Genomic DNA, 24,464 nt, shown 5'->3' on the forward strand with positions numbered 1-24,464 from the left:
GAAGATTCCGAATTTTCTTATGGAATTTAGGAGGAGTCCAAATCAGGTGCTCCCAGAAAGTCGCCTCTAGGGAATATTTAAAGATTCCTTTACTTGAGACGTATCACTCCATTTCTCTCAAATATGTACAATTACAAGTCTCCTGCAAGGCAAATACCTATTTTACACATAAATATAAGTATACACATTGGATCATATTCATGATGCTCCCTCCTCACTTCCACCCCAGAATCTACCTTGCTGCTCCTGGTGCTGTGATGGGAATTTAGAGCTGCAACAGCAGGATGCCCTGCGGCAGACAGGATATTGGCCTTGATGAATGTGGGTCCAAATTACTGCACAGGATCTTATATTCTAATAATTTTCTTTCCTCTTCTGAGGAAACTTTCTTGTAAATAGCCCTTCTTGTATTCTATGGCAAATTTTTCATAGAAAACATCTCTATATAAATTTCTCTTATGCTATTGCACTATATTTGCAGCAAAATCCATCTTAGCTTTCTCACTGTTTTTTTCAAATCGTGTCCCTGAATCTTTCCTTCTCCCTTCTTGCTCTCTCTCTTTTTTTTTTTTTTCCCTCTTTTCCTTTTAAAATGTTCCACGGGATGCACTCTATTTCTTTTCATAAAGCTCTATGCTCTGGAAAATGGATCAAGAGAATGACACCTACTTAATATAGTTTCTTTCCCTTCGAGGGTTGCTCTTTTCTTTCTTTTTTTTCTTTCCTCCACTGCTTTGCAGTAAGATTAAGCAAGTGAAAGTGTCAGCTCTTTCTAAAATGAGAACAGCACTGGGACTGTCTGCCGGCATCATGCGGCATGGCCACAGATGCACAACAATAGAAGATTAGTAGATAGCAGCTCTGCAAGCGTTATTCATTTAGCTCAAATGTAAACACTGTTCCTCTGGCAGGAAAAATGGAGAGGCTGCTGCAAGCCAAGCAGGATGAAGCCTATGGGACTCCAGGGGGGTTTGAAGAGCAGGAAGCAGAAGGTCAACAGAAAAGAGGATCTCTGAAGGGAAGCTGAAGAGAGGAGAGTAACAGCGACCGAGTTAACGGGAAATGTCACCCCAGTGCCATCACTGGTTGACTTGTTTGGCCATTTTTCTTTTAATGCTTTCAACAGATGCACTGGTCGCAAGTGACTCATGACAACTCTGCGACAGTGAGGAAGTTAATGCAGGAGCACGTGGAAATGCTAATCAAGGCAATCTAATAAGACTCAAAGATACAAGAGCAGCTATAGTGCTAAACCGTGTTTAAAAGCCTCCGTTCTACCACTTCCCTCTGGAATGCCTAAATTTTGGCCTGTGAAGTTTCTATTTTATCTGTACAGCATTAAATCCTGCATTTTCTGGCAAGGGATGTGCGTAGCTCAGTTATTATGAATGAAATGAGCTGGTAATGGTTGGGTATTTATAGGCTCACCAAGCTGGTGCTTCAAAAAAGTCTGAAAGCATTTAAAGTGCCTTTGGCTCCAGAGCAAAATTAACAGATTAACTCCTACCAGCTTTTGCAGACATTCAGGAGAAGTTAGGGCAGGAAGAGTGACCATGCAAGCAGCCTGAGCTTTGCGCTGAGCACCTTCCTGTCCTCTTTGCAGAGGGAGAAAGATGAATTAAATCATTAAAATACAGAAAAAGAAGATCGCACTCTTGAGGTTGCAATGAATAGGCATAGAGAAAGTGGGTTCTGTGCAATTTTCTGTGGAGGAGCTCATGAGTAAAGACAAAGCACTGAATCATTTGTTCACTTACGGTAATTGACCTGAGTATTGCTAAAGATATAATAAATCAGCTTATCACTAATGACACTCAATAGCTTTAAGGAAACTAAATGTCTACTAGGGATACAGGGCAGGAATCGGAAACTGTTCCTGTTTCCTGGAAAGCTGCACACCAAAAACCAAGCAGCTCGGACAAACCAGCTGTCGATACCACGGAGCTCTGCAGCTGCAAACCAGCTCCTGCAGCCCAGTGACAAAACTCAGCCAAGGGCCCAGGTACAGGGGCCGTGAACTTGCTTGACACTGTCAAGGGCTCCATCCAGATAAAACGGCAGGTTGCCCCTGCTCTGCAGGCATGTGTTTGAGCCGTGGGTTTCCCAATCGCTGAACTGCTACAGTGAGTGGCAAGTCTGGAAGCAGATCCCGAGAGTCTAGACGACCCACCTGCCCACCTGGGGCTTGCAAGACAGTCAGGCCTTTTTATGGAGAAAAATGGCATTTTCTATCCCCAATATGAAATATTTCAGAACCAAAAAAACCAAAAAAAACCCCAAAACAACAGAAGCAAACTGTAACTGCTGTAGTCAATACTGTTCAGATTCCAGTTCCAGTGAGTGCTGGCAGAGCCCCGGGGCTGAGCCAACACAGTCTATACCGAAGTCCGAGACGAGAACAGTAAGAGGAACAACATAGAGCTGCTCCCTTTAGTGCCTCACGTTCCCCGATGTGACGAGTGTGAGACTGCAGTGCTGCAAGCGAAGGATAGATGGAAAAACTGAGACTATAAGAAGCATCACTTACTACAGAGGAGAGGTCCACATTTACCATCCTCCTGTCATCCAAGTTGACTGGCTGGAGTCCTGCAACGTTGAGCTGGACCGAAGAGGTTCTGTACACAAACCCCAGTAGCCAGTCTCCCCTAAGGGCAGAGCAAAACAAGCAAATGAATAAATCCTGTTGCTAGACCGATGCAGTACACGACTGCTCAGGCCAAGAAGAAAATAAAAAGGCCTGGAAGCACAGCAATGTCTGGACCAAGCCCTGCTGTGGCTTTGTTTGAGGTAGGAATCACAACATTGCTGGACACAGTAGTGTTAATCTCAGTGCAATCCTGATTCCTGGGTATATTATCATTACATTCAGTGGGTTTAAGAATCTGACCCTTCCATTTGTTTCTATATTTGCCTGGAGACTATGCTACACTCACATACTTAATCTTTTTAACGTAGTAATAGGTAAAAGTTCTCCAGGCTGTAGGCAGCTCTACAGGTGCTGAAGCATATAGTACCAATGTTGCTGACAAAGATGTCAGCTATAATGCTCCTCAGAGTGCATCTGATTTATAGGTGCTCTTTAAATGTAAGGCTTGAGTGCCAAAATCAACCAGAGTCTGTTCCCACCACAAAATGTATTGCCTTAAGTCATTGCAACAGCTTCAGGGCAGACAACAGCACGATGAGAGAAGGTGATGCATCCTTAGGAAATACGTAACCTGTTCATCTGTGCAGAGCGACAGTACAAAACCTGGGCTCTCTGCAGAGAGGATTTAGGTTGGACATAGCGGTACGATAGCAGAAAGTGAAAGGCAACTCCCCGGAAAGCCGTTTCTCACTGCTCCCGTCCCCTCCAGAACGGTCTACGTTGGAAGTTGGGTGTAGAGGCTACAAAGAGCTCTGCGAAACCTTTGCGACACATCCACCCCACAACACAAATCACTTCGTTTGTCATCTGTTACTGCCTCGCTGCTCACAGATGAGTTCTTTGGGAAGCTGTATGAGGCTAACTCATTTGGTTAAAGTTTTCTACTAGGGATTTGTAACCGTGCTGTGAAATCGAGTGGGACAGCTCTGACAGCTGGCTTTCAATCTCCGGGTTCTTTCAGACTTCAAAGCGAATGGGGACAAGCTACAGTGGACTGAAGCTCAACAAACTGGGCCCAAATCTGATCTTGCAGGAGTTTTATTCAATGTAATTCATCTGACCTAAATACAGTTACTCCCAAACTGACAGAACGAGGCCAAAATTTGTATGAACCTGACAGCAGTGAAATCAGACTCAGGTGGGGAATGTTTGTAGAATGTTTGTATAATCCGTTTCTCGTATCTAATATCTTCACATAAATTCTCCGTATTTCTAAGCTACCTCCTCCAGCTGTCCCTCATGCTAAACGAATAACCCTCAAATTCAGCATCTTAGAGGACTGTGGAGAACCAGCACAGCAGAGTTTTTCCTGACAGTCTCCTCACCTGCTTCTTCCTATTTGTGAGCCCCAAGCTACAATTTCTACATCGCTGTTCACTCAGCTTTCAAGACATGGGCTTGCCAAAGCAAAGAAACTAATCAAATTATTGTACACAGACAGGTGCAAATACACATTTTATTCCAGCAGCGCATTCAAGCTTTGAAACTATAACAAGATTTTCTTTTATGTTATACGAAATGAATATACTGAGCCTTTTGCAGAGAAATATTTTTGTAAGCACAGGGAGGAGCAATGTTTGTCATGGCAATTTCAGTTATACACAACAACTGTGATCATTTATGACTTCTTGGAGGAAAAGAGAAGCAGGTCCCAGGACTCCCAGATCCCCACTAACTAATCTATAGGAGACAGCAATTACTTTTTCCTTATGTCACAAAGAAAGAGTCATTTATGCGCACATCCAGCATCCATAAAACCTCCTGTGACCCAAAATAGACAAAAGCCACATTTTTCAGCTTAGCCAGCAGATGGGCTTAATGACTGGTTCTTTCAATCAAGTGCTTTCAATTTTTTTATTTAGTTATTCTTTGTAAATTAATATACTATAAAAGATGCACAGGGATACAATACTTTCTCATGTAGGCATACATATAGATGTGTATATGGAGCGTACCAACAGCATTTTCAAGTGTCCTTGACCTGAGGACTAACGGCTTTATAAACTGCTTTTATTCACAGTTATATGCTGCTTCCTAATCTTCTTGCCTGGCTATTTCTCAGTTTATTTTCCCATGCTCTTGGTCTTCTCCACTTCATTCCTTCTTTCTAATTTCTCTCTTCTAATTGTGCTGGTAAGCAATGTCTTTATCACACTTATCTTCCAATACATAGTCATTAGATTTGATACTGTCCCTTGAATTTTTAATGGCTTTTATAAGATCGCTTCATCTGCTTCTGGCCTCTCAATCTCCCTTTTCTCATCCACTGGCTCTCACAACTCTGCATCGCAGCTGTCTGCACAGTTTTAAAAGGCTCACTTTTGGTTTCTGTTCTTCCGCATCCCTAGTAAGTTTGCTATAGCTACTCTAGTTGCATCTCCTTCGTAAGTAGAATACTTTGTTCATGCAAACCATCCTGACCAAAAACCGAGTCTAGATATAAAAGTTCTTCCATTTGCTCAAGCTCCTTCACTTCCATTCCAGTTCTCACGTCTTGTTCTTCGTCAGCACTCCCTAATGAACTGTATCTCAAAGTTTGCACAGGTTTGAATTCATGTTCTTTATTTTTAACTGCTAGTGAACTTAAAGGCTGCACTTACAGTCCTTTACATAAAGCTGAAATTTAAAGGCACCTTAAAAAATTAGGCATTTAGACACACTCAGACACACTGACCAAACTTTAAACTGCCCGAGTGATGTAAGGCTGCCTCAGTATGAACAGGAACTAGGACTTACATATTGAGAATCTAAGGCTTCCAATTTAATATGCACACAATTGAGCTGGAGACAAAACAGCCTTGAACTGTCTCCTGAAGACTGTCATCTCCAATTAATCTGAGGGAAAGACCTCCAGAGGGAAGAGACTGGCACTTCTGTCTCTGGTGCTACTGAACCAACATATTCACCAGCTGAACAAACATTCCCTTATAAAAGGTTTAAAAGGAATACATGTACAAAATCATTTCAAAGTGGCCCTAGTATAATGAAGCAGGGAACTGAGCACGTACAGACCTGCAATAGCCGTTTATGATCCTGCCCGACACCACGTTTGTGATGGCTTTCCAATACTTGGCTTCTCCTTCCACTGGAGCTCCCAGTAAGACCGCATCTTCAATGATCCCTTGCGAGTCTATTAAGATGAAAGCAGGACAGTTCAGATTTGGAAGATGGAGCACAAAATGCATCTTCACACACACACACGCAGAGGACAGGTATATTCAGATGTGCGCTACAGAGAAATCATAATTTTTATCGTTTAAACTTTAAAGGTGGAAATAATGAAAAGGAAGATCTTAGGCATAATTTTCCATAAACACCGAACATCTACAGTTCGCGTTATTCTCAATAAACAAACGTGAAAAACAGAGATCCTGAGACAGCAGAAGGAACTAGGCAGACAGCAAGAGGGAGAAGTGGCCTGGCCCCTTGTCCAGAGAGATTCAGCTTAAGTAGCAATATGGAAAGTTCTTTGCACAGACGTATTCATCTGGCGTTGTATAAAGCTGAACTGTTACACCTCAAAGCAGGTGAAAGGGACTGACATTCGATACAGGGAGCAAATGTTATCATTAACTAGGCACCACCAACTCTTCTCTCCACTAATCCTTCAAGCTGAGTTAATGAAAAACACGACCTGTACATGCAACAGAAATCCTCCACGTTCTTAAGACTGACTGGAAGCTAACAGCGAGGGCATTTGCCAGCATGAAGCGATAATCTATCAATCCTGAAGCTTACTTTAACCAAATGCCAGGGCACAATTTGCTCAAAAGGTGTGCTGACTTTTAAGCATAATAAACCTTCATCTCTCACCCTTATCAGAAAGCAGCAGCTGAGATGTTTCAGTACAATGATTGAAAGAGAAATATTGGGCACCTCTGCTACAGTTCTCAACTAAAATGTAAATATTAATGTGCTTCCCCACTTGAACTCCTGCCAGGTCAGGATAACCAAGGAAATCCCAGCCTGGATGCCTTTCAAACATTCAGTGGGGTTTCATTTAGGTCTTTTTAGTTAATCTTCTGTGTGGCCAGGAGCTTGAGAAAGGGGAAAGAAACACCGAGACAACAAAATGTTTCCTTCTTCTGGAATATGTACAGATACGCAGCTCACACAGAGCGTATTCTTCCAAAACAGAAATCATATTTATTAGTGCTAAATGATCTAACAGCTAAAACACACTAAATTAATAAATTAAAGAGATATCAAGCACCTGATGACATAGCAGCTAAGAAGAAATTCACTGCCGTGCACATCACCTCAAGCTGCATGGGCATACTGTGCCCAATCCATACTCTCCACCTGTGCGAGCCCTGCGTTCCCAAGATGCGAGCCGATGGCTCCGCCAGCTGAGGCTGGGGGTTTGCAGTTTCTATAATACAGTGAAGTTTATGGGGAAGTGAGAGTGACTGCACGCCACATCAAATTAGGACTGAAAAGGTGCTGCCTGCTAGACTTTTTAAATTCAAATCATTTGGTTTCCTTTCCCTAATAGCAGTAAAGACTTGGAGCGCTTTGCATTGCCTCTGCACAGCGTAAAACCCAGCCCCTGACAACAATCCAAAGAGCTCTCGTGGTAGTATTTCTTAATTGCAAAGCAAATTTCACACCAATCAAGGGAACAGCAAAGAGCAATTCAATTTTGTTAGTGTAATCTGTGAACAATAAAGTCCTGTTTCCACAGTCTTGGGCAATTAAAAAAAAAAAAAAAAAAAAAAAAAAAGCCTTGCAAAGGAGGAGCTCATTCCAAGCAAGGTACTAAATTCCCTGGCTGCAGCGTGAGCCAACTGAATAAACAACCAGCTAATTCATCAGGATCCTCAGTGTTTGGGCAAAGTATTGGAAGCCTTCGTCTCTCCAGTCCTTTGCACAGCTTATTTCTTGCTCAGAACAAAAGTGTTCAGCCTCAGCTGTAAAATATTCACTTTCTTCGAATGCTGATGGAGGGGGAGGAAAGCCTGAGAACTGATCAATGACCTGTGTAGTTACTGGCACTCTAGATAATGATATGTATTCCAGTCTGCAAAGCTTTTATACCAATGAAAAATAATAAAGTCCATATAAGCAGCCATAGCCATTAACAATTTTGATTAGTTACATGTATTTACTTGAGAGTGTGGGAATCTTGATGAAAAATCAGACCAATGATCTTCCTGTGTAGTAACTTGTCTCTGACAGGGTCATTACTGCCTGTTCTTATATAATGTCATTTTCTGGAAACCTTCTAAGCTCTGGCTTCAAAAGTCATTTGTAATGAAGTATCCCCAGGGTTATTTAATTGTTTTGCAGAACAGTATTTTATTTTAATGGGCTTTAAACTTCTGTCATGGTGTTTTGCTGGATAATCCGTGATTAGTTATTTGTCCACAGAAATGCCACAGTCATCTGGATACAAAAGGCCTGCACGACTAGGTCTTGTATTTCTTTTGTGCGAGGCATCCAAGTCCAAACCCAAATCAGTCTCAGATGTCCCGGGTCTCAGCTTCGTTCTTTCTGTGGCTTGTGCTGGAATGTGCATGTGAAGAACGCCTTGGCAATCTGCACTAAACATGCTGCTTTTCATCTCACAAACAGCTCAGCTTTCATAATTCAATTAAGGAACTGAAAAATTAGTGTACAGTGGGGAGCCACTATGATACATAATTACGATGCTTAGATTTCTTTAGAATAGCAGCCAACCTTAAAGACCCCTAATGATTTCCTTTCATGTGTTATTTAGCTAAGGTCCCACGTTACCTCAATGAGAGACTGCAGGCAATTAAATAAAAGCCTGAAAACATCTTAGCCCCTGACACTCTCAATGCACAAAAAAAGCAGATCTAGGGCCAGACTGGGATCCAAGTTCTGGTTTCAGCCTAACTCCATTAGGATCATTCTGGATTTGATTAAATTTATTCTGAGAACAGAGTTTCTGTATTTCACTGAGGACTTCCATCTTAAACCAGAAGTGAAACTCTGGTATACAGCTGTCAACAGAAAAAATGCTGACCTCCTCCATCCTCACTTGACTCTATTCCCACCTTCTCAGATTTGAGAGTGAAGAGTTATTTTTATAAAGCTCCTTATTTATTAGCTACATTCTGCGAGGCTTAATGGCTAATGAGTTAAATTGGCTACGTAGGGGGGAAGGCAGGCTGCACACACACACTCACTACTGACTCAGCTCCAAGATGCGATTAACATCAACTGATCATAATGATTTTCTTCTTTTTCTAAATTAAAAATAAAATCTATTAATAAACAGAACCACAATGGGTAATAAATTGACAGATGGTTTTATACCTGACTTTGGGGAAAAATTACCATGAAAATAGCAGATGACAGTGGCATTTCAATGACTTAAATGGAAGGGAGGACTCATGGCATCAGATACAATAGCTACAGAGAGCTTCCAATAAAGGCAAAGCATCTTCTGCCAAGTTCAGTGTGGCACGTGGGCAGCTCACAAACTGATCCAGCAGTCGAATGTCAGAAAACGTCAGAAGTGTTGTTTAAAGACCAGTGACCGAACAGTGCTGTCAGCCACACTGGAGCATCTCTAGTGAAGACAGTGGACTTAATCCAGTGACCTGGTGGAAGTGACAGAAGAATTTGGCTCCAGATGCATTTCAAAACCATTTTTAGATTTCTGTCCTGAGCTATAGCTCAGAAAAAAGTGTCTCAGCAAAAAGCCAAGTGCAGAATGTCCTGCTTGCAACCATTCATTCAGAGCAAGGGTGAAGAGCAATAGTAATGCAAAAAAGCTTACACTATCTCTTTTTCCATGTCTCTCCTAAAAGATCCAAGCTCTGTTCCAGAATAACTTTCTGTTGAAAGAAAAGCTTCTGTCAGCAGTAAAGAAAATACAGCAGAAAAAGGTTAGAAGTTGAATGTTACCTTTTTCTTTAGCCATCTCCTGCAGGCAGGAGTAAATGACTCTGGCACCCAGGCTGAAGCCAATCAGCGTGACGGGTCGCTTGCCCTAAGAAAGAAGAGAAGGCAGGAAAGGCCATCAAGTATTCTTCTAGACCTGGAAAAGGAGCCTGGCCACAGGATCCCTGAGACCCTGATAGGCAAAGCACTTAAGCTTGTGCATGATCTTTTAAACATTTGAGCAACTCTGGTGATTTCAAAAGCATTGTGTATCCTTACAGTTATACACAGTTCAGCATTCAGAATCCTGAATATCTGAGTATTTTGTATTTTTTGACATTCCGGAAGTTAATCAGAAGGATTCAATAATTAGAAGTTGTAACAAAATAGGTGTTTCAAACAGCAACAAAACAAACACTGTTGTTTTGAAATTTCCAAATGAAAAGCTAATTCAAGGAGCAAAAGTGGCAGAAAAAGCTGCAATACAAAACTACTAACTACTTACAGATTTAAGACTGAATTGCAGCCGTGCTGTGTGGCTGTTATCAAAATGATGTGAGGAAAGGTTTTATTTTGAAGAGCCCAGTAAGGATTTTTTTTTTTTTTTTTTTTTATGAGATCAAGGACAGCCTGATCTCAACAACAACAAAAAATAAAAAATGTTCTTTTTACGAACCAGGGAGCAGGTGTGTGACAGGCTCCTTAAATACCACGTTAAATAGTTTTAGACTCTGCAGCACACTGGAATATGTGTTTGCACAGTAACTAATGCTTAAAAAGGCAGTAACGAATGCCCCCAAGCAAAATAAAGGGCTTGTCTGAAATAGAGTTTATTGCCTTTCCTGGGATTGCATTTTTATGACAAATCAAGTTTGTTCCTACTCTGCTGTTTCACATTGTTATTTATGACATTCAGCTCTGGCTCCCAGAGGGCTCCTCTATAACAGACACCGGACCAGCGCCCCTGCAAGATGAACATGTGGCCAGCAGAACGCAGCCTGCTCCGCAGCCCCCGTGCCAGCGACAGCCCAGCAAATAACGGCACGCGCTCGCGGGGCAGAGGTGACTTTTGCATGCTTTCTCGGGGAAGCTTAACTTTGGTGGCTTCTTTCAGATACCACCCCATTCCACTTCTGTTTGGGGCGTTTTTATTTTGTCTCTAGCTCAAGCTTTTAAGCTTGCATCCCCTTTAGGCATATTTCTTTTTCCCTGACAAGTGTAAATACCTGGTACTCTCCCTCCCTCTCTCCTCTCCAGTTTATATTTGTCCTCTACTTTTCTCCTTCTCATTTTAGTTCAAATCCTTTCCCTCCTGCCAGCAGGAGCACAGAATTACTTGGCATAATTGTGTCAGTGCACCTACAAACTGCTTGCTAGAATCACCTGAAGGCAACATCCAAATGAATCTGTGCTCCTGGCCACTTTTATGCCAGTGCTTCACTGCTGCAGTGATGAAGAGAAGAGGAAGTGCATTTACAGCAATGGGTCAGTATGCGAGTCTTTTTGCTTGTGTATCTGATAAAAATGAAGGAAATTACAGACTACTGAAATCTTTTCCTCAGTTTAATTCCTCCCAAGAGAAGACAGCTGTTAAAGAGAAAAATCCAGCTCTTTCCTTTCTCCTTCAGTACTGGATTTTCCTCCTTAACCCTTTTTACAAGATTACTACACAGACCTTGTCACAATTGTTCCAGAACCAAATCTAATGAACACCTGTATTAGTTTAGGATCAATAAAAGCAGAAGGCAGCCAAAATCTTCAGTGAAATTATTTGACATTTGTGCTGGTATTATTTAGGCAAAAACAGGGCTCATGGTGCAGCTAAATGCTACACAGTATTCTCTTATACTGTATTGCTAGTGCCTCCTAATTCTCTTGACTATTTTTAACACTCTGTTCTCTTTTCTTTTTCTCTTACTTTTCCCTTCTGTTCTCAAATTTCCACGGCATGAGTTTGCCTTTCTGTTTTGTGAAATGGTCAAGCTGATTTTCATTTATGACCTGGGTATCTTCTCCTTCACACAGAAAAGTTTGGAGTTAAACGGAACAAATCTTTGCAGGAATTATCCAATTAACTTGGAATTTCCTATCTTTCCTCAATGAAATAGATACATACTGCTGACCTTCATCCAGCAATTTTTCATTTTTCAGTTTATTAATCATTTTCTTCTCCCTGGGCACACACCCCTTGCTTGTTAATGGGCATGACTATAAAACTTCATCACTGTGGACCAAATATTGATTCCTTCCAGACATTATTCCTGGAGTTATTTCTAGCCAATTACCTGCTGCCGGCTGAGCAATATATGTGCCAGATGTTTGCCAACTTCAGCTGACCGATGGAGACAGACTCCCCAGGGGTTGTCAATGACACTGGCAACAGTCAGGAGCGAAGCTGGCCAAGTCAAGGCTGTCACAATACCTGCAATGCAAAAGCAAACAGTATGGCACAGTCACAAATCAAGGTTGCTCTCAAGAAACATCAAAAGCAAGACAGTTCACTGAAGTTAAAAGCTAAACATAGGATTTTCTGTCATTTTCAGTTCTTCTTTCTCAAGAGCTGATCTGAGAAATGTTTTGCTGGACTAAAGATAAGAAAGAATCTGATGTTCTGATATGGAGGCAAACAGACGCCATACATCAATGTAGTCTGCATGTTTGAAAGGTTTATGTAAAGCACTAAAACACAGTATAATTATACACGGAAATAAAGACAGATACACACGGAACAAAGGTGTTTCCTGATTGGATTTTAAAAGCACAATTCAATGACACCGAGGCAGAACAATCCAGTAAGGAAACTTTGAATTACAGGTGTGGCAGAGAAGATTGCTACGTCAGTTCTTCAGGATGAATGTCGGTGCTGCCAAGGGAAAAGGTTTCTCAGAAATCTTCCTTGTTTAGGAAAACGCCTTAAACAACAACAAAACGTGCATGAGGCAGATCAGTTTAGGTGCTTACCTGACAAGACAGTAAATTTCAGGGCTTCTTGAGCCATCATGTTAACAAAACCATTCAGCAGGGTATCTAAGGCATTGCCCAGCTCCATCAAGTACTTGGATTCCCAGGCCAGACAATACTGCTCACTTGACTGCAACATGCTGCTCCATGGTGCTGTGAAGCTCCCTAGGAAAGGTTGCAAATGTGGAATATATCATCACAGAAAACAAAACAACAGCTGACTCTTGGCAAGAATCCACCAAAGAAACAGGAAAGACCCTGCAAGATACCTGAATGCATTGTCATATTCAAGAATTATATTTAAAAATACTATTGGATTTAGACTCCAGTTCCACTCTTTTACATTAAATTTTGGCTTTGTAAATGTTCCCACAGCTTTAGCTGCCTTGGCAAAGAGTCTTCAGTGTGGATACAGATATTACCTGCAGGCTCAAGCTTCATGACCCTTCAATTGCTTCAAGACTGCCAAAACAGAAGTCAATTAATACTAATTAAGTCAGGTATTAAGGAAATCCCTGCTCTCATCAGGCCAGGTCCTGCAGCTCTTCTCATACAGACCCCAAAGAAATGTCTGTCCTGACAAGGATGAAGTGCTGAAAGGCTACACACGCTGACTTCAATGGGACCAGAGTCATGGAAAATGTGCAAGATCTCATCAAAATCTGCCACAGAGCATCTTCCTAGCACTTCAGCTAGGTAGGCAACGATTGCATTAGTGGCTCTGTCTGAAAGCAAGGAAGAAGAGCATTTGCAGATCCAGACTATGCATTTAATTTCACTTTGCCACCTAGCCTCTTCGGCTTAATTTTTTTCTTCCTTTGCAAATGCTAATCAAAAGCAGTGCCTGGAAGTTTGAGAGAGAACAGAAAATTTACACTGTACAAGGTTAATTTTTTGCTGAAGAATTTTCAAGCCACCATCTCTCCTGTCTGTAGTGTAGGAAAGTAGTAGGGCAGAGCAAAATTTTCATCTTAATTAAACAAATCGCTCCCACGTTGTTCCCTTCTTGAACACTGCAGGGCAGGCTGAAGCAGCCTCCGACCAAAGTGGCCTGGGTGAGTCCAATGCCCAGTCTCACTGCGGTATCTTGTCAGATTTGTGGATGTACAGACAGGCAGCTAATAGGAGAAGCTCAGAAATCACAAGGTAAGAACTCCTTAAAAATCCCATCCTCAGTCCCTCAGTGTTAAGGATTCATGTACACAGACGGCCACTGCCGCAAGTAGGAGAATGGATAACAATTTTAGTTTTGCTGTTTTAAACATTATAGCAGATTGCTAATTATGGAAGAAGAATGTGTATCATTTGTAACTCCCTTTTAAGGACAGACAGACACAGACAGAGTAAAAAGGTTCCTGAAGGGACATACTTGTCTTGGTAGCAGTGCTTGGGAACCCTCCAACCCCAAGGATTCAGACCCCTGGCAAACGGATGACATAAAAAACCAAAGCACAGTACTGCAAAGTGAAAATAACCTTACTCTGGCAGTTAATGGCAACCTAACAAGCAACAGGACAGAGATACAGCCTTCTGCATTAATGATATCAAATGCTAATTATGATGCCTCTGAATAAATTGGCAGCTGTTCCGTCAGGTTGCTAAACACATCAGCAGACGGCTGACATATTTTATATGACAAGCTATCCCGGAAACAAACGCTACAAGCTTTTCAAGGTTGCCGCCTGTTAGTTCACCTCCTAAGTGCTGTGTTTAACAGGATTGACTTGACATAACTTTCTCGGCAATAAATTTCATTAGCTAGCAGATACCGAAAAAGACACAGCTTTCTGTTAACTGTTGGCGGATAAATATAAGGTTTCGGAGATAGGTGAGATGCTTTATACTAGTGCTGGAAATCATCCACACCAACCAGATCTTCTCTCGCAAAAACAGACAGGATTTAGTAATAGAAACCATCCTGTTTAGTACTGTTGTCACTACTAGCAATTTACTGTCATCTCTCTTTCCTCTGCAGATTGGGTTACAAAGTATTATACTGAATTCAACTGTTTCAGCCAACAGGCCATGTAAATGTGGGAAAGACATCACGTCACCGGAGCAAGAATGCTGCCTGAGCTAGGTTTAACCTCCTCTGCTGACCACAGCCTCATTCCAGAACCGTCTCTGTGGTCCACATCCAGCAGGCGTAGCTCAGAGCGACTATTTCTGCTCTGTGCAGGCGAAGGGACCACAGTGGGGGAAAGCCCCACTGGAGCGGTCGTGGCTAGTTCTCAGTACCGCTCCTACAAAATGCCAATTTGTGCTAAACTACTGCTTCTTACACAAAGGCTTAGCCTGAGTGGTAAGTTAGATTCTTCTCCAGCCATTATGAATATAGGTAAAGGCTTTTTCTGGCAGGCTGTTGTCTTTCTGTTGCAAACCAAACTCAGCTATTGTAATTTTGCGATGCTGCTCGAGAAGGCTGGGAATGATGCTGTTAAAGCAGTTTCATGTGATGGCCTAGGAGTAAGAAATCATGATATTTATACTTTCCACTGAACAACTATGACACGAGCAGATTATTTATAATGTAACACTCATTCTCAACACTGTCATTTTCTCCATCACAGACTGGCTCTCCAGACTCCTCTCTGTATCCTTGTCTAGTTCTTACCATATCTGCCAGTGCACAGCCATCCAGTGATTGCTATGGTGATATGAAGCTGCTTTCCTTCAGTAAGTGGGAGAAACTCAAACTCCTCTATGGCTCCCACACGTTTCTTCATCTTGTATCCTACACACAGCAGTGCAGAAACATGAGTCTCAGAAATCGCACAGCAACGATGAGACTCTACAGAAGCTCACACGACTGTGAACACAATCCTGTGCTCAGTAGCTGCGAAACGCGCACTCTCTTACCAGTTAGGCCAGCTCCAGCCACTCCAAAAAGGGATGCCATGACAGCAATTCCAGCAGTTGAACCTAGAGCAGCTGCCCCAGCGCTTCCAATGATAGTAGCAGCTCCAGCAGCAACCAGGGGGGCAGCAAGACCCCCTGTCAAGCCTGAAAATGCAACACGTGAGATCTCCAATCTTTTGATCATTTACAGAACAAAACAGGCAGTCCCTTCTCCCTGCTGGGTGAATTCCTGCTAATGCTACTGGAAGAGACCAAATGATGATCTTGTTTTGCATCACCAGTAAAGGGACTTTGAGACCCTCCCCAGGACTTGAAACTCTACACAGATTCTTTGACTGACTTCAACAAAAATGAAGAATAATTTAAAAGCCAAAGAAGGACCTTGTGGCAGACTAGGGTGAGCTACATCCTCTATGCTTAGGAAACATAAGGGCACGTGCAACTAAGCTAGTTGCACATTATTTTGAATTTGAAATTGAAGATGACAGTCTGATCCTCTTCTAACACAAGAGGAAAGGAGGAAAAACTACTTTTTAAGGGTGACCACCTCAGCTTGGTATTTTCTCCAGCTGAGAACTTGAGTCTTGTGATTTTATTTCATAGTGTGTACAAAACAGTCCTCCTTAACATGCTAGCTCTGACTGAGCTAGGGTGGGCCCACTGCTCCTCCAAGTCAGTGGAGTTACATTAGAATAACTATTTCAGCTAATCCTTTCAGTTTTATTTTGGTGTGGCTGAGAATGCTTTTCTTAGTGGTTTTTTTTCTTCTTCTTCTTGTATCTGAAGCAATATATTATCTTGAGCCTGGCAAAACAAGCAATGAACACTTTAAAATTAGAGCAAGGCTAAGACACAAGAACAGCTTTTGCTGCTGAATGTGCTGAGCCAAATGCCTGCTGTGCCCCTAGCGCTGTATGTGTGGTTCTGGAGCAAGTCTCTGAAATGCCCGGGGCAGCCTCACCGATCACTGTTCCGCCCCCAACGGTTGCCAAGCCGATCAGCAGGTATCTCTTCAGCTTCTTTCCTCTTTCCTTCTTTTTTCGTGATACTTCTGCAGTTCTGCAGGGGGGGATAAGAAGCAGAAAAGCTGATGGAAAAGCCTGACAGATAAGAATGCTGCACCAGAATCTGCTTATGTTCTCCTCAGTAAAATCTCCCTGCTGGGAACAGTAAAAAACTACCATGCAGGTGTGGACTGTGACAACACACACAGATTTATGAGCCTGGAAATAAAACCACAGATTTAAACTGAAACAATGTAATTGATTACAAAAGGCAACAGATGTTACTTACTTGGAAAACCCTTCCTAATAGGGCAGAAGCTTGTAAAAGAAAAAAAATAAACAAGTGAAACAAAAAGTCTAAAGCATTTTAACATCCATATACTGCCTATGTGCATATACCTTAAATAAAATCTCTTGCTGTTTTTAGAACATGAAAACCATGTTTGCATTATGCTGTTAATTCTCTGTGTCTAATGAAACAGAACTGGATTCTGCATATGTGCCCTCCAGGCAGACTGCTTGCGTTTGTTAGAGACGCTTTCACTTTGAGGCTGCACAGGGGCTGCCAGGCTAACTTGGTGTCTAACTTTATCTCATAGTTTGTTACGAGCTGCTCTAAAGGCTGGTCAGGCTGAAGGCACACGTCGGAAAAGGAGGCAAACTGCAAAAGCTTCTGGGTACTTTGCTCAGGTTTTCAGTCTCAAGGGTAAGAGGAAAAACCTGACAAAACACCGTACCCGCTGGCTCCTCTCAGACACAGGTATATATCTAAGTATTCAGGGCTGCAGAAAAGACATTGGGTCAGATTATGCATAAATTACTACAACAAATGTGTTAACCTCATGCATCACTCCAGACAGCAGAGGTTTCCCCTTTTCATTCTCCATTCCTGTGTTTGGCATTAAAGGCATAGGCTGTTCTTGCTAAAAGCTCATGCAGTAACAGTTCATGACTGTGTAACAGTACAGAGGGAATTTTTTGATTTTTTTTTTTTAAGGAAAATAAAAGGAAAAAAAAAAGGAATGCACACAGGACTTAGAGCAGCATTCATGGTATCCTCAGGCAGGAAAAAAATCTGCCAGGACAGTCAATTCTCACATTTTAAGGCTCAGCTTGCAGATCAGTATCCTGGGACTGTGAGCATAGCAGATCAGGGCTGAATGCAAGTAAACAGGTTAAATAATATCTGCATCATGTAAACCTTATGCCATCATATGTAGCCTTGTGTACATACCAGATTTCCTAAATGAAAGGCTGCCTGCAAATGTAAATGATTACTTTTGTAACCAGCTGTGCACTGGCAACAGTTTTTTTTGTTTGTTTGTTTTGTTTTGTTTTCTAATGGTGCAGTTCTGTGGGGGTTTCTGGTTTAAGTTGGTCTTTTTCTCCCCAGCCAGCGACATTAAAACTAGACTATCAAGACAGAAGGACAGACCTTGTATTCAGTGCCACAAAATTTGAAATAAAACTCAATTCACAGTTGGCTTGCAGAGCTGGAAAAGCAAACCGGAACAATACAGCACCAGTTTCATCTCCTGCCTAATGTGGAAAGTGAAATGATCTTGACAGACTACAGAGAAAGAAAATTTACCTCACCCAGTCAAGCAAAATGGGACTGGATTTTGTGAATGAGCCTTAGGAGTTGCTGCGATCCCTTGGGAGAACGTGGCCTGTGACACGAGAAGCAAAAATACTGTGGCTTGACGATGAGTAAATCCTTCCTCTCTACGACTGATGCAGCTCTCCAGTCCCCTTGGAAATGTTCTGCTGAAGACTAAAGGCCACAGTCTATTAGACCTGAGAGCCACGTTGACCCGGACACTAAAGGCCAGATTCTGCTTTTGTTGCTCAAAAACAAAATTATGTTGGTATAATAAAAATCAGAATTTTTCCTGAATTCCTGGAAAAGTGCACTAAAGACATTAACCCCCCCCCCAAACCTTTCCTTTTACGAACAAGAACTGAAACTGAATTAGGTTACATCTATAAGATAGTTACGTGGAAACATAGAAAGTTGTTTGAAACAAAAGAGGATGGGGATAATTTGTGCTAACAAGGAAGGAAAAGGAATCAAACTGCATTTTCCAACAACAATATTTAAATTCAGCCACTTTCTAATTATGCATCACAATCTAATAATATAGTTATTAAACACAGTCATTAATTCATTCGTAGGTGTGCATTTAAGCTATGATTTAATAAGCTTATCAGAAACAGGTGAATAAAGCTAAAAGGAACAAATCATAATTCTTATTAGGCAGTACTTTTGGCTTCTCTCCACTGTCTTTGGTTTAGGTCTTCCAGGAAGCACTTTTTACTTCATAGGAAAGTGTGAGAAACAGAGGATACTGCAATAAGTAGTTTATAGAGGAAGTTGCCTTCTAGCCTGCTTACGCAGTGGTTAGTCTATGCCTTGAAACATCAGAATTTATCTTGCTTCCAAACTTGGATATTTTCCCTCTTAATCCTAACCTAATTGTGGATTTTCATTATCCATATAATTGACTAATCCTTCCTGGAACCCTCTAAGCGCTCTGCAATTTTGATAAGAGACAATTTTAGATGAGTCCCAAACAATACGCAGCTTTGTAAAACACAGCGGGAGGAGAATGAAGCACAGTGGGCGAAATCCCTGCTCGCTGCAATCAACGGCAGCACTCCCACCGCCTTTCACAGCACGGAGACTCAAGTCTCCGCAGTGATCCTTCAAAAAACACTGCGTTTTACCTCCATTTGCACATGCTGCAACAGCAAATGTATTTGTCTGCAGAGAACAACTGAGGAGCCTGCAAGGCTATTTAGCAACTTCTGTAAAACCCTGCTAACTTTCTGCAATTCCAGGGACAACTTGCTCTTTGGGAATGCCCTAGCTGGTGCACGCAGTCACCGAGCTGAACACCCGGCTTTGGGAAAAAAAATGCTCCTGGTGTTTCTTAAACAAGTGCTGTAGATAGACTTTTAACACCCAAGTTGGGAATCCAGAAGGAAGACAACCTTTCCCCCAAAGAGCACAAACTATGAGACATCCTAACGCATGCTGCCGTTCCAGCAAACGCTAAGGGTCTGCCTCTGCACTGCCTGTCAGCCAGGAATCCCGATACCCACCACCAAACAATTCACTTGGCTCTTCTTCGGAGAATGTTCCTTGTCTCTTCTGGGCTAACATTTACCTGCTCTCCTGCCATACTGTGCCTGCTCCCATAGGGACGCAAACATGCACAACGCACAGTTGTTCCTTCACAGAGCAGTGACAGATGAGCCAGAGCAGGATAGGAAAAAAATCATAGCGTGACAGGAAAGAATGAGCATGCTGAGATCTGCCTGAAAGCAGGCAGGAGCTGACCAGTATCAGTAGCTGCCGTTTTAATTTTAATGTCATCCACATTAAAAATGTTTGCCATGGAACGCGGATGTTCATCCCGTTATGAGGATTTTGTGGCTTTCTGAGACAATCTCACCAAACGCATCATCTGAGAAAAGGAGGAGAACAGAAATGTAGCTACTAGAAGGTCTTCTACAACACGCAGAGGTCCATTTTGGGGAAATCTCTTTGCTTTCTAAGAATCAGAATAATGTCAAGAGAGCTGAAACAGCTTGCCCGCCTTCAGTTGCAGTAATAAGCAATTTGAGTTATATAGTTAGAAATATTGCAGTTAAATCTTGTCTAAAGACACAGTAAGTAAAACTACTACCATGAGAACTTTTACTGGTCCTTGTTTTCTGGCTGTAACTGGCATCAGCTACATTTGACAGTTGCTTTCCTAGTAGCTTCTGCACTATAATTATTTCTGCTTTTTTCCATGATGGTAATTAACTGCCTCTTATGGTCCTTCTCTGCTCTCAGTTATTTGCAGCTTCTTGCCTGAACCACAAATTATGTTCAGAGAGATTATACAGGTAGGATTACAGATCATTTTCCAACGATGAAAAGCAACACAAATGCATTTTAGTGAGTAGCTGACATCACATTTTCCAGTTTCTCACTTAACTGTGCACAAAAAGAGCTTTACACCTGCCAGTCAGAGCATGTTTGGTCCTAGTAATGTGGATTTAAATGTTTGAAGCATTGTTCTACAGATGACCATATTGAACATTAACTTTGCAAATACTGGGCCAGAGGCCAACACATCCACTGTAGCACAGCTAGGAGCAAAACCTCTCACAAATATCAGGAAGAACATGCATAAGCAGGAGCTGCCAAAAACCTGCTTGTTCATGACTGCTCCAAAACCTCCTGCAGTGGATGGTTAAAGCCAAAAGGATCCTACACAGATGTTAATGTACTCCCCATCCCAAAAACTGTGAGGCCAAAGCAGTGAATGGGTTTATACTCCACTTCCTTTCCCCATGGAGTTCTAACTTAAATAAATAAAATAAAATAAAATCTATCTCATCTCTCATCTATTCCCCACTAAATCACAGCCTTGCACTCTTTTTAGCACAGCAATAACAAATGGTTTTTTTCCCACTGCAGTAGTGGACTGCTGTCAGGAGCCACAGTCCAACTGATACGTAATTACCTATTGTGGCACAATCCTTGCCAATGACTCCTCACCCTCGTTACATGTGTTTCTACGTGCTAAAGGCCCAGGACTGAATTCCACTTCCACAAGCCACAGCAAAAACAGTCCCCCTTATTACCAACCCTTGCTCCTGTATTTTAAAAGGCATCCTTCTTAGAAATATATGATCTTTGAGATTATTTTGACTTTCTCTTTTTACTGTAAGCTATAAAGGTAAGCTTTATTTAACAATAAAGTCTTTAATGAGAGATACCTATCACATGCTCCTTGGGAACCGCACGGTAACATCTAAATTCTGCTGTGTCAGAGACACTGATTAAAGCATTTATTAGCACTCAGGTTAATCTCAAAACCCCTGTTTGCTCAGTTCATAGATAAAATTATTAAACAGTCCTCTGAAAGCCTACTGCGGATATGTTTACTGCCTGACATATTGCTAAATCTTCACACATTTCCTGCTAAGCAAGTAAAGTATAAAAATACCGTATTTTCTACAAATAACACATTTTTGGCTATTTTACATGGAAGAATTGTGATTAAGAGCACTAATTTTACTTTCACAACAACACAGAATTAGGAGTCAGGTTTTCAATGGAATACAAGTTCTAAAGTAGCAGATGTCGCCTAGTGCTAGATTGCCTAGATCTACCTTCAACAGGAGTTAGACAGCTGACTCTTAAGCATGCACAGAGTAAGACAGATCCATAAAAAATCAGTTGCTAAGGATCTCATCCTGAAGTTTTATAGTAACTTCATTCTGCAAGGGAAAATATTGTAGAGATGTGCATTAGGCTGAAGTTAAATAAGAAATACTTGGCTTTAGGGTTCAACTCCTTGACTTCTTCACATTAACCAGTGCCCTCCTAATAAGCAGAGCAAGGGAAATCAAAACACTGTGCCCAATCCAGCCCGTTTGCCTTTCGGCTTAACACTTCTCTCAGGGCACAGGGCCAACCCCTCTACAATTCCTGTGCGACATACTCAAGCACTACAATGCACCAGAATATTATCAGGGAAGCTGGAGCACAGAACAAATGGAGTGGTCAGAAGACTGTCCGTGGACACAAGTAATTAACACTAAACTTTCAAGCGCTGCAGGTGTTTTTTTAATCCCTATGGTCAACCCAAATGTTCTTACTCTGACTCTTCCTCTTTTTGCTCCTTCAGGCTCTCAAGTAAAGATTCCTCCAGGGCTTCCAGCTCCTCCAAGGGGATTCTCAGCAACCAGGTGATGTGGCAGATCAACACCCTCGCTCGAGCATCATAGTATCCTTAAACAGAAGGAAACCCAGGAAATCAACAGGTCGTCACTACACAAGATTAAAAGGCAAGTGGTGCAGGCAGTCGTGCTGGAGGACCATGTTACATGCAACATAGTTTATTTCCTCAGGTCCTCTTAGTCTTTCACGTATTTGAAGACCATTACAGTTATTTAGAGAAGAGGAGCGCTAACGGGAAAATCCTCCTCCTCAAACCTCATCCTATCAATAGAGGCTCATTATACCAGCTAATTGCATACTATATTGCACACCAACTTACGCACCAACGGAAGATTCGGCATCTTGTACCAGTGCACCTCCTCACAAAAGCTGTACGTTCAATTCGTATCGTTAGCAACAAGAGAGATGTTGGAGTTGAAAACTACGCACTGGATCACCTAGCTGCACTGGGTGGCTTCAGCTCCTGTGTATCCTGGATAGCTCTTTGCATTTATACTTCATTGCATGAAATGCAGGAACGGACAAGACATTCAGATAACGTGCAATAGAGGAACGATTACTTCAAGACTTACAAACAGGTGTTCTAAAGGAAAAGATATTTAATTTAATAGATTTGAGAATGAGTTGCACCAATTCTTGTTTTTAACCTGCATCTCTCATCAGCATCTGCTGCTTGCGGATGGTAAGCTTCCCTAAAGGGTTCTCTGTGCACGCTGGAGTAAGAAGTGCAATTGCTCTTCCACAGGTGGGTGAAGATACTGACTAGACACATCTACAAAGTAAGCACCTGATATCTGCTGCACGCACATCACATATGGCAGCTAGCAATCTATTAAGCTCATATATTTATTGCCATCATTACCAAGATATCCAAGGACTTCGGTAGGCTTTAATGAGGCCACTTTTAAAAATTTGTGCTTAGGTAGGAAATAGGATAATATTATCTTTATTTCATTCCTCAAATGTGCCACGTCTTGCAAGCCTAAGCAGGTGTTTTAACAAGCAGCTTTCTTGCTTCCTGCCTACTAATACACAAGTTAGCTTTTTACTTAGTCAGCATGGCAGTAAGTTGCAAAGCTTGAAATTACTTTTTTTTTTTAATTACAGTTTAATATAATAAGCAGTTTTGCAATAACAGACTTCAAATTTCTATTAAAAATAAAACACAAAACAAAAATGACACATTGCTGTCACGTAAAACAGGAAAATCGGCAACCAGTGAGTTCCTTCCTGTGCAAACATGTTAAAACATGGAGATTTCAAAAATGCAAGTAGTGATATCAAACAAGCTTCTTTTAGAAAGGAATGTTTTGCCCAGTGGGCAATCTCTGTGGAATGAATTTTATCAGACTAATCCATGGTTTTGATTGTAAATCAGAAATCTCTGAGTAATATACTATACGAATAAAATGACATTTACTCAAAATTGGCTTCACAGGACACCCCAGGATTTATTCCCTGAATATTTTTTCTTTTTAGGCAACAAACAATTCACAGAAGTTTTTCAGGCTGAGATTTTCTGAACAGCTTCATGGCCTTCCTAAAGGAGTAAGTCATCTATACCTCTTCAAACAATGGCAAACAACTACTCCAGGGTAAGCATTTAACTTCAGAACACTTCTACCACCACTTGCATTTGCACGCCAATACAATGTATCTGACACTTAGAAGCTTAACAGTTGTTCAATTCTTAAATTACCAGTTACCATTAACCATTACAATTACAATAGTTGCCTTTCCTGCAGTGGAATTAGAGTGTGCTGCTTTTGTACAAAAGGAACTAAGATAAAATAGGATAGTACTTAGAGTTTTTTGAGCATTCTATAGAAAGAGATGTGAAATCACCTATATTACTCTTACAAAGAACAAATGCTCTAGGCAAACTTACCATCTTTAAGACAGAAGGACACAAGATCCTAAAAAGAAAAAAAAATCAAGTTAAAACTGATGGTATAGGCCTAGAAGTCTCAAAATGGAAGCATGAAATAGAAAAACTACAATTTAATTAATGTAGCGTGTCAGTTCATGACAGCAGGAAGGCAGCGAGACGCAGTTCAGGTAGGGCAGCATACAGCAAAGCTTAATGCTTTCAGTACAGAATTCTTCATACTCAGGTACAAATGACTGGACAGAAATAGTTAAGTGCAGAATGGGAGGGCAGTGCCTGATTTGTATACGCTGAAGCAACCTGCATTTTTTGTGATTTGTGATCACGTTGCAGCTGAAAGCACAGGATTTCATGCTTAGGCAAAGCAGGGCTCCAACTCTGCTATTGCTTTTATGACTACTACTAGTCTGGTCACATATACCTCTGTTTTCGACAACACGGATAGCATTTTTGAATGCTACTCTAATGGACTAGTGGGCTCATTTTTTTGGCATTCTGAGAATTCACAGC

The 24,464-nt window shown here is 41.5% G+C and overlaps 1 protein-coding gene across 1 annotated transcript in view; it reads right to left on the reverse strand.

Annotated features, from left to right (window-relative positions):
• The window catches only part of TMCO4 (transmembrane and coiled-coil domains 4), a 45,965-nt gene that overhangs the window by 12,251 nt on the left and 9,250 nt on the right, over positions 1-24,464 (reverse strand). Inside the window, exons 4-13 of the mRNA XM_062593324.1 lie at positions 23,955-23,982; positions 21,985-22,117; positions 16,281-16,378; positions 15,320-15,463; positions 15,075-15,194; positions 12,461-12,625; positions 11,785-11,921; positions 9,524-9,608; positions 5,660-5,777; positions 2,528-2,645 (exon numbers count right to left, since the gene is read on the reverse strand). Coding sequence (XP_062449308.1) covers positions 2,528-2,645; positions 5,660-5,777; positions 9,524-9,608; positions 11,785-11,921; positions 12,461-12,625; positions 15,075-15,194; positions 15,320-15,463; positions 16,281-16,378; positions 21,985-22,117; positions 23,955-23,982 — 1,146 coding nt within the window. The remainder of the gene's footprint in view (positions 1-2,527; positions 2,646-5,659; positions 5,778-9,523; positions 9,609-11,784; positions 11,922-12,460; positions 12,626-15,074; positions 15,195-15,319; positions 15,464-16,280; positions 16,379-21,984; positions 22,118-23,954; positions 23,983-24,464) is intronic.

Source organism: Rhea pennata, chromosome 22 (assembly GCF_028389875.1).
Source record: "Rhea pennata isolate bPtePen1 chromosome 22, bPtePen1.pri, whole genome shotgun sequence".
NCBI classification, from domain to species: Eukaryota; Metazoa; Chordata; class Aves; order Rheiformes; family Rheidae; genus Rhea; species Rhea pennata.